Here is a 10,935-nt window from a genome sequence, read left to right on the forward strand (position 1 = left end):
GCTCTCTGTTTTACATCTTGAAAACTACTTTTGCCATGCCTTACAAAGAATTTGTCTTTTACTACTTCCAGATCTAGGCGTAATTCATTACCTACAACTGTAGCATCTTTTTTACACGTCTGTGAAAGAAACACCACTCTTCAAACATTGGTGCAAGATGTAGGACACCCCAAAACACTTCCAGACCAGCCCCACTTAAGTCCAGATAATCAAAAGTAGATATTCTTTCATCTCAGTCTCTCTGACTCTGTTTCCATGTTTGTTAAATAGATGCAGTGGTTTTCAAACAGTTCTAGCCACAAGTCCCTTGATTCCCTAAGACTCCACGTAAGGTTATGCAGGTCGGCACTGCCAGTTTTGTCATTGTCTTTCTGATAGACACCTTTTAGAGTTATATAATATACAACCTGCCCCCAGATGTACCCTTCCCTGAGAAGGACCAGAGGGATAAAGTTTGAAAAGCACTGCACTGATATTTTCAATGTGTATAATCAATACAGGACTAGTATTTAGGATATCAAAGTATTCCTTATATCAATACAAAAACTAGAGGTAACTCATGAAGAGGCTTGAACAGGAACTTTGCAAAATAAAATATCCTTTGCCAATCAACACCAAACAGAGGCTCAACCTCATGAGGATTCAGAATACTGAAAATTAAAATCATAATAAATAACAATTTCACACCTTCCAGATAAGCAAAAACTAAAAAAGTCTGACAATATCAAGTGTTGGCAAAAATGCGAAACTATAAAAACTCAAATACCATTGGTGGTGTTTAAATTGGTACAACCACTTTGAAAACAATTTGTCATTATATAAGTTGGGGATCTACACAATCTATACCTATTCCATTCCCTTGTGTATCCCCAGGGAAACATGTGCACAGGGCTATCAGGGTACATGCACAAGAGTCTTAGCAATACTGTTCATAATAGTTAAATCTGGAAAAAACCCAAAACCCAATGTAAGGTAGTCTACTACAATGGAATACCATGAAATACAATAGAATACTATTTTGCATGAAAATAATGAACTATCACTATACTCAATAACTTGGTTGAATCCATCACAAATATAACATTTTCTCTGCCCAAATGAAAACATTAATATTCTTTCGTAAAACTATTTCATATTTTATTTCATGGGTCAATCTTTGTGATTGTTTCAATGGTATTACTATGTTGGGAACATTAGAGACAGACAAAAGATGAGTTAGAGTAAAAGAATAATTGCCGCATTGTTGACAGCTATAACGTTTTCAAGATAGGACCATGAGACTAATTTGGGGGCTCGTTATTACTTCTTAGAGTCCCACATTCAAGCAGTTTCCATGTAAGATGTGGAAGGTTCTGTTTTCCAAAAATGGTTGCAGCCATATTTTCCATCGCACGTGCTCTCAGAATCTTGCCCCTCCTTCATCTCCTCACCTTGAACCGTGGTAGACCTTTGTGTGACTTCTGAGCCTATGTCCTGAAACTCGACACAGTTACCTGACTCTCTCACTTGGGGTTTCACCCATGGAACATCATACTGTGAGGAAATTTAGGCCACATGAAGAAGAATCAAAGTCCCTGACACAAGCCATTGGCTGAGCCCCCAGCTGACTGCCAGCACCAGCTTGCCAGCCACGTGAGGGAGCCATCTTGGAAATGGCGCTTCTGGCCTGAAGTCAAGCTACCCCAGCTAAGACAGCATTGAGCAGAGACCAGGCTTCCCTGCTGAGATCTGCCCAAATGCAGACTTAGGAACAAAATAAATGATTGTTGTTGTTTGAGCCGCGAAGTTCGGGGGTAGTTTGTTATATAGCAATAATAACCAGAACTTAAGATGAAGGGACATTCCTGCTAGGATTGTCCTTGGAGTTATGTACTCCCAAAGAACCTCTTCTGTACCTTCCCCACTTTCTTCCTTCTCCTGTTAGCATTTGCAATAGGAATTAAACTAGACTTGATGAAAAATGCTTAATGTAATAAATACTTAGTTTGTCTCCAAATGCAAGAAAAGAAGAATTCTAGCTTAGAAGAAGCAACTTTTTTTTTTTTTTTTTTTTTTAGCTTGGTGCTTTTGAGGATGTCATTATCAAATAATATATATTTCTTCTTGTTTCATTTGTGTGTCTGAGAGTTCATTTTTGGAGGTATGGTGGTCCAAAACTTCTCATCATTAAAAGGCTGCACACAGTCTCTAAAGGTATTTTTCCATGGCAAAATAGGGAAGTAGGTGGGCCAAATTGCAGACAGGTGGACTAATAATACTTTCCCCTATAAAAAATAAAATATAAGGTCTAAAATGTTATTTTGACCGTTGCAGCAGGTAAGGACATACAAGGACTTGCCCAATAGTTCTTTGGGGTTTCCGCTTTGACTTGAGGCACCAGCAGAAAGATTAAGAGGTAACACTTCGAAACATGACTTTGCCTTCATCAGCCTTTGAGGGCCTGTTAAGTCTTTGGCTGCCTTTTATTTTAACCTTGTTTCATTGAATCTGTGTAACACAGATCAAGGCCTGCCTAAATATTTGTGAATTGTTTGAACTTTGTTCTGTGCCCTTAAATACTCTTAGGAAATCAATATTGGACTTTAAAGAAGTTTAAAGATTCCATCACCCAAACCAGACTAATTCAGGGCCCACTGTGGTAGAAACACAAGAGGAGTACGCGTACTTGAAAGTCTGCAGAATCTTTTGGAAAATGACTGTTACAGTGTGAGGAACTGCATATAAATTTACACCCAAAGTAATCCTTTTGAAGCAGTTTAAAGTCTGAGGACTGATTTTTCAAGGTGACTTTTCAAGAATATTTACTTACGGCCAGCTTTCACATGATTTGCCCTTGTTGAGTTCTGCTCCTCCACTATTTTCTAATAAGCCCCTCTTATTCTGCAGCCTTCCATGGTTCTACCTCTCTCCCTCTCCCTCCCACTTCCTCTCCCTCCTTCTCCCTCTCTCCCTCTCTCTCTCTCTCCTCTCTCTCCCCCTCGCCAGGCCAGCTTTCCTCCAAGAGGATCACAGTGAGGAAGTGACTATCTCTAGGGCCAGTTCACTTGTGTAATCCTGAAAGGGGAGTATGGGCAAGGTTCAGGGCCAGCTGGCCAGCTGCTAGCCACTCTAGAGATCGTTAGGAACATCAGTTTTGTAATTTATGTGCTCATGGGTCCAAGATAGAGTAACTTCTCCGCGGAGAGGGAGGATGGAAGCTTCTAGGCAGACCTGACATCTCTCTGATGACATATCAGCTGGGGTCCTTGGACTCTCTCTTGATTTGGCTGTCGAATTCGGGTTTGATTTGGCAGGTCACTTAACCTCTGCTTCCTCCACTTCCTCGGCTGTAAAACGGGGTCACCACTTCCTAGCCAGCATCACAGGACTTTATAAAGACAAGCAAATACTGATGACAAGCAGTTTACAAGAAGAGCTAAAGCCTCAAAGCTCAGTTCTACCAATTCCCACGAGGTGACTTCAGGTTCTATTGGCCTCTCTCTGCCTCAGTTTCCTCGCTGAAAAATGAGGATGGTAATAGGACCCATACCGGAGCTGCTCCAAGGATTAAATGAGATACTGTTGTAAATGAAGGACAGTATCTAATACCCTCAGTACATGTTATTTGTTTCCCCTCCTCTGCACCTCGTTTTACCGTCTAGTTTGTGTACCAGAACACTGGAATGATAAAAGAATCCTAGAATGAGAGGTTAAAAAGTGTCTCATTTTATAGACAAGAAAAAAAAGAGACTTGGTGAGGTGGGCTGACTTGCCCAGGGCTTCTGATTCATTAGTGAGAGTCAGAGTTCAGGTCTTCTAATTGTTGGTCCAAGCACGTCTCCATTTTCACTCCTTTATAGGCTGTGCTGGTATTTCTATCCCCAGATAAGCCTTTCTCAGTCTGATTTTAAACCTAAGACCGGTTCTGACCATTAAGCAGTCCATCTTCTAAGTCTCCTGCAGCCCCATGAAACCTGCAGATAACGTCCGGGAAAGCCCCCCCCCCAGCCCCCTGCAGAAGGCCAAGAAAGGTACCGCTTGCTCAGAGACCTGAACAAGCCACTAATGGAGACAGCAGGTGAGGAGCGAGGCCAGGGAGCTGCAGCTGTTGGCAAAGGTTGCCCTAGTAACCGTGCAGGGCTCCATTCAGGAAGTGAGCCCAACTCCAAGATGCAAAATGATCGCCTTTAAGGGCTCCTGGGAGCGCAAAGGAACAAAAGGAACTGAGGGATGGCCAGGAGGAAGGGAGGTATGGGGTGAGAGGGGGGCCCAGGTTGTCAGTTACAACCTTCCACCTTCCAGAGAAGAAAAATAAAGCAAGAGAAGAGCTGTTTGAATCTCCTGGCCTGTGTGAACCGTAAAAACACCCATTTAACAGGAGTCCCTTTGTGGCGATGGAGGGAAGTAGGCGCCCCTCTGTTCACCAGCCTCATGAAACTATGCCAGGAGACGGGGGGGGGGGGGGGGGGGGAATCCCAAACCTGGCAAACTTTATGGGGGCCCTAAACCCTTCTTGCTCCTCTCTCTTATTCACACTGATGACAAAGACCATTTGCTACCAATTTATTGGAAACTTTTTTTTTCACAGCTTGAGCTGCTTAGATGCAGGGAGCTCCCTCTCCCCGCAAATCGCTGTCTCAGACACTTGCTGAATGGGCCAGGCTCAATTATGCTCCTGCCACAGGTTCAGCTCACACTGTGACCCTGCATGGCTTCCTGCTATTCATATGTGTTACTTCCCCTTTGTGGTAATGGCTTGTGGCACTTGGCCAGAAAACATTATTAATTTCAGAAGTGGACTGACAAACAACAAACCCACAGTGAAACGAGAGGAAGTGCTGGGGAGGCCAGCTGTCGGCTTGAGCAGAGCTGTAGGAACTCAGTGTATGCAGGTTCTAGAAGGAAAGGAGACGATAATCCACAAAGAGGAAATGCACTAAAATTATCCACCGCCCATATTAAAGAAAAAAGAAAGAAAGAGAAAAGAAATCAGAGAAAAGTGTGGGGAGGGGGGAGGTGTGTGGAGAAGCACGCAGCTACTTGAGCTGCAGCTGGACAGGAAATTGCTAACGCTGCTTGCAAATCCCTACTTTGAAGAGGCAGTTTAGGGAATGCCAGGAGCGGAAACCGTTCAGAACTGGATTAACACGGGCCAAGTTGAACTGCAACCCACTTCTCCTTTCGGAGCTCTGGCTCACTTGGGGCACCCAAATGGGAGAGACTGACTTGGTGTTTTTTTGCACTGTTTCTGCCTTTAATACATGCTTAGGTGCTAAAAGTCACACTGGACGGCTTGATATGGTTGCCATAAAATCAGGGCTACTTGCCTCCTACCAAATAATTCAACGGGCATCTCACAGGTACCGTGTGGGTGAAAAGCCCATATTTCTCCCCACTGCAGACCAAGGGACCAAGCTCATTCAAAAAGGGCTGGAAATGTATGTTCTAATTCTTTTGATTTCATACACCTGCCCTTTATTTTGATTTGTGTATTTTGACACTCAGGACAAGGAGAGGTATGTCCCAAGGAAAACGACGGGATATTAAGCCTTTACCTTAAAGTAACTGTTCAAAATAACCTCAACATAAAGTTCCAACAGGAGTTTCTGGCCCACATTCTAAATCAAAGTACAAAGCACATTAGGAATGGCAATGCTTCAAGTGCCAACGTGAAATCGTGGCTACATCTAGACTCAGGAAGAAAGCTTAGCTATGCCCTGCCCTGTACATGAAAGGAAAGGGGAGACATCATCCCAGATTCATTTGTTATTCCAACGCTACAATTTGCAGGTAGAATTGCCAGTTACAGACCAGAAAAAGAATCATCTCTACTTTCTCCCTGGCAGGTCTAAGTATTATTGAGCAGAAGACCCTGACAGGGAAGGAAAGAGAGGTGAACACTGCAATTGTCACCTTGTTATTCGGGTGCCCCCCCTTTAAGACTATTCATGAATATCCAAATCTTAGACTTCAGCAAGCTGTGCTCTGAGACTTCATTTTTCTTCAAGAGCATTACAATTTTCCTAAGTAAGCCAGGACTTATTAGGAAGTATTGTCCAATGGAATGATGTAATCACTCTCTTCCCTTCGTATTAAGTATTATCCATAGGAATGATAGTCAATCCCTTATGTCAGTTTTATTTGAAGCCAAAGATGCACCTGAAAAATTCTTGGAAATAGCTTAAAAGATGAGAACTTTGCCCCATTATTCCTACATGTACTTTACAAGCCAATATCAATCCCCAACTGAAAAAGTCCTAAAATGTGTCACTTCACATGTAAGTACAATTAAGGAGAGATTTTTTAAAAATACACATTCAATAGCCAAAATAGTTATTTATTAATAATTTAAGGTTTTACATTCTTATAATAAATTTCAGCTCAGAACTTTACACCATGAACGTAATGGAACCACTTGTCTCCCTCCTTCACAATCATATGCATGTCGCCTATTGAATGGGTACCCACGCTCACACACACGCTTCCAGTTTCGCACAAATTGTTTTGAAAAAGGAAAGAGACCAACCCAAAGTATTGCATTTGAGGTGACACTCCCTGAAGAATTTTGTACAGAGGTAATATACTGTTTAGCACAGCTGAAGTTTAAAAAAAAAAAAAAAGTGAGCCCATGATTTTGGTGTCTTTCCAAGATATCCCCTTTGAGACAACACAAGCCAAAATATTTACAAAAGTAAGGCAGAGTCAAACTACATTAAGAGAAAAGAAAAGGTCACAAGGAAGATATATGAAAGACACTGAAGACTGCACCATAACAAGGTCTCTGTGCTCGTAAGTGTCCATGAAAACGTCATTCAGAATTGGTAAAGTCGAGCATGCTGCAAATATATCCTTTGGATTAGAAAAGAGCAAAAGTTTCAATCGTTTGGTTTTAAGAAGTGGCATACTGCTCTTTCTCCCTTTGGATGATTTCCTTTAAACCCATCAAAGGAAAAACAAACACAGTTCAAACAAACACTGTCAAATGATTTAAGATCAAATATTTACAGTAATCAAATGGAGTATCAGATTCATTTGATTGATTATTTATTTATTTTCTTTTTTTTTTTTTTTTTTGCAAACTGATACTACAAATACAGAGCTGAAACCTCTCTTTGGCTCCTCTATATGCAAAATTGAGTCAGTCTTCACTGAAGACAATATAGAGTCAGTTCCAGATGCAAAAGGAAACAGTCATACAAGGCCCTAAAGAACACATGCTCCTACCCTACCATTTGGTCCTACCCTATATACCTGGAAGTTCTCGAATCCCAGTCCCTGCAGGGGTAGGCTGTACACATGGGTGTGGAGCAAACCTACTTACTGCCTGTATCTATACAGCAGGTCCTGTTCTTCCAACGAGAATGGAACAAATCTCTCCCTTTGGAATAACCAATTCCACACGTGGTAACCTTGTCTAATACAGACAGCTGGTGTCATGTTGACACCTGGGCCACATACAAAGAAAGCAGCCCAGCTGATGCTGCTAAGAGAAACTGCTGAAGAACGGACACATCCCAGAGTGTGGGGCCTTTCACGTGGATTGCAGGGAGTCCACCTGGTAGACATTCTGGTTGGAGGGCGTGGTGAAATAGAGCTGCTGTGCTGGGACCCGGTTGTCACAGGGACTGCTGAGTCCCAGCGTCCTCTCGAAGTCCAGCAGCTGGCCCATGAAGTTGAAGTTGGGAGAGATGTTGGATTTCTTCATCTTCACAATGTCATAAGCATCGTTCATTGACAGGTTGAGCTTCTGCATGAGATAAGCCACAGTCACAGTGACTGAGCGGCTGATGCCAGCCAAGCAATGCACCAAGACACCACAGTTTTTGCCCCGGGCTTCATCTGTAAACACACAAAAAAAGAAAGGCAAAATGTCAGTAGACTGAAAACCACCCTTTGTGAACGACCAGTCTAAAAACTGAATAATAATGATAATAATAAAAAAGATAAAAAATAATTGTGTGCAGCAGTTGAGCCCTGCAGGCAGCAGAAAATGTATCACTGCGATAAAACATGTACACTGGGCACAATTACATATTTCAGATATTTTCTGAAAAGGGAGCTTTTGTATTAAGTTCCCGCCAACAAAAAACTCCTTAATGTGTGCATTCTTTGCCCCAGCATGTGAATACCAGAAACCCTGCAATATGGTCGTGAATGCCTTTTATACAGACAAGCAGACTGCAAGGGTCTATTAAATTATTCTCCAACTGTTGTGCAGCTAACAATGGAGATATTCAGGCATTTTAAAAGAGAGAGGGAAGTCACAGGGGACAGCCCATTAGGAGGAACAGGATGTCGACATGGCCTGAAAATGAGTTCCTTTGTAATAGGAAATGCATTACAATGCCTGGAGATTCGCTTCTCCAGGCTTTCAGCCCACAGTCCTTCCTGCTGGGCTCAGGTTACCCTCACTGTCTCTCACTGTGAACCGGTATCACAGTAACATTCAGCTGGATTACAACATCTAGCATTCACAGGGCTTTCCAACGCCTAACTTGGTATTCTCAAACGACTCCCAGGTCTTTTAAAATTACAAAGTCATGCTAGAATTCCTGTCTACCTTGAGTACTTTTATCTGGCCCTCCTCTAGTCCAAAGATTGTGGGAAAATTCTGTTGTCTACTTACGAATGGTCCCCATTTCAAATGACTGAATTCAGAGTCAAGCAGCAGACGGCATTTCAAATACACCTGTGGTCTGCAGCCTTGTTAAAAGGCACTTTTTCTTAGCAAGAAGATAAACCAGAATTAAGAACGCCCTTGGAACATCAGAGACCGGCAGTCCCACAAATTAGCAAGCAGCAAGAAAGATGAACAGCTTGAACTCTAGGAAAGGTTAGGAATTTTGCATTTAAAAGTCTGAGCAAGGACAGTTAATTAGTCTCACCTATGAAAGAAATGGCCTCAGGGAAAAACTGGGACAGGTTTTGGCTCCAGTGATCCGAGATGGGGATCTGCTTGTATTTGAACTCTCCCGCGTTCTCAAAGAGATTCGGCAAATTGGGGGTGACGTTCAAGATGTACTTGATGCCGAACTCCTCCAACACGTCCAGGTTGGTGGAGTCCTTGGCACAACCCAAATAGAGGAAGGGCAAGATCTCCACGGGGAAAGAAGGCTGGCTGTTGGACAGCGGGCTGCCATCCGAGTCCGTTGCACTACTGGGGTCTCGGTCAAGGTCAGACTCAATGTCCGAGGAGGAGTCGGAGCTGATCCGCAGGCCCCCGAGCCCCAGCACTGGCAACGGTGGCGAGCTGCTGCTACACGAGCCGTCTAGATTGGTCTCGCAGTGCAGAGCGAACTCGGCTTGGAACTTACTGAAACCACCTGCCAGGACGAGAAAAGCAATCATGTAACCCGAGATCCCGTAGTAGTTTTCACAGCTTTGAGAGCCGCAGCCTCACGCAGAAACACACCACAGAACCCTTCCAGCCGCCCTGCACACAGAGCCAAATACAAGAGAAAGACACTGAAGTGTGCACCCTTGGGAACAGAACGAACGGGCCCGCCTCCCCTGGGAACCTTTATTCTTCCGAATCCGGAAATGCACAAAATGGCAACTTTCCCGAATATCTTGAAGAGCTAGAAGGTGTCAATCTGCACCCCCAACGACCTCTGCCGTCCTGCAAAATCTGAACTCAAAATCGAACGATAGAAAGCAGAGAATGGTGGAGAATATCCCGGGTAGGAAGGAGATCTAGTTAGAAAGAACCGGCCCGTGCCTGCGGCCGGAAGCCGGTCGATTCCGCGCGGGCCCGGCTCGCGGGTGCGGGACTCTAGAGAGGTTCGCAGCCGGGAGCCGGCAGACTGCCCTTGGCGCAGCAGCGCGGCTCAGAAGCGCCAGCCGAGCGCTGCAGGGGCGCTTCCAGCACGCGCGTCCCGCCTGCAGCTCGCAGCCCGGTGTCCCCCGTCCTGCCCCCGCGCGGAGCTCCCCCGGCTCGTACCTTCCAGGTAGAACGCCCGGCAGCCCTCGTCCTTGAGCTTCTTGAGCAGCAGCCCGAGCACCGACTCGCCGCCCGTATTCTCGTTCCAGTCGCTGCTACTCTCATCGTAGAGCACCACGGTATCGGTGCCGCAGCGCCGGGTGAATTGGTCCCGGTCCTCGCCGCGCGTGAAGAGCGCGCGTACCGGCAGGTTGCCCTTCTGCAGGCGCCGCAGCATGATCCCCGGGATGGCCACGTTGATGGCTGACTCGATGTGCGACGACTCGTACAGCTCCTGGGGCCGGCAGTCCATCAGCAGCAGCCGCTCGTTGCCCAGTTCCAGCTGCTCGTTGAGCCACGCCACGGTCTTGCTGATCGCCATTTCCGACGCGAAGGGCACGGGTCTGAGCGTATCTATCATGGGGGTCTAGCTGCCGGAGAGGGCGGGGTACCTACCAGACGCCCCTCGGGGCAGGCATAGGCCGAGCGCGCCGCGCGAAGCCGCCGCTCTCAGAGCGGGGTTGAATTCCACCTCGCCCTTCCCAAACCCGGTTAGCGGTTGGGGCAGGCGAGACAGAAGTGAAGCCGGCGGTTCCCTCTGCACCCAGCTGCAGCCGCTCGCTCTTAGTGTCAATGAATCTCTCTGAATGAAGCTGCCCGGAGAGTTTTGTTCCTCCCCGGTGAATGAAATCCAATTAATTCGGACTCCGTGCTACACAGAGGGGACGAAAAAAAAAAAACACCCCAGCAGCTCCTAATCCCTCCCTCCAAGACTGCACCTCAAATCCACCCGGGCGTCTTTCTCCTAGGACTATTCAACCCTCGATTTGCTCACTCTCCCTTAGACTGAAGCCTCGCACACCCCCTGAGCGAGGCAGCTCCTCAATGGATACAAACAGCGAGCGTCTCAATGGATACATTCTCCAGGCCAGCCAATGAGCGCGCTGCGGAAGGGGCTGTTGCCGTGGGGACGGGCCGGCTGGAACAGGTTGTGTTGATGAATTGTTAATGAGTTTGTCATTCACAAAAACGGAAAG

General features: G+C 45.5%; 1 protein-coding gene across 2 annotated transcripts; it reads right to left on the bottom strand.

Annotated features, from left to right (window-relative positions):
- Positions 1–6,295: 6,295 nt before the first annotated feature.
- Positions 6,296–10,797, bottom strand: DUSP6 (dual specificity phosphatase 6). 2 transcript variants are annotated; one of them, XM_082636018.1, is made up of 3 exons: positions 9,920–10,796; positions 8,865–9,302; positions 6,296–7,818 (listed from the first exon to the last, which is right to left on the bottom strand). In XM_082636018.1, exons 1-3 carry the CDS (start codon positions 10,317–10,319, stop codon positions 7,511–7,513), a joined length of 1,146 nt encoding a protein of 381 aa, XP_082492144.1. In that variant the 5' UTR covers positions 10,320–10,796; the 3' UTR covers positions 6,296–7,510. The 2 variants fall into 2 exon arrangements, with proteins under 2 accessions (XP_082492144.1, XP_082492145.1); XM_082636019.1 differs by lacking the exon at positions 8,865–9,302 and having other exon boundaries at positions 9,920–10,797.
- Between the last annotated feature and the right edge of the window lie 138 nt (positions 10,798–10,935).

The sequence above is a fragment of the Mesoplodon mirus genome (assembly GCF_964341445.2).
Source record: "Mesoplodon mirus genome assembly, chromosome: 11".
NCBI lineage: Eukaryota > Metazoa > Chordata > Mammalia > Artiodactyla > Ziphiidae > Mesoplodon > Mesoplodon mirus.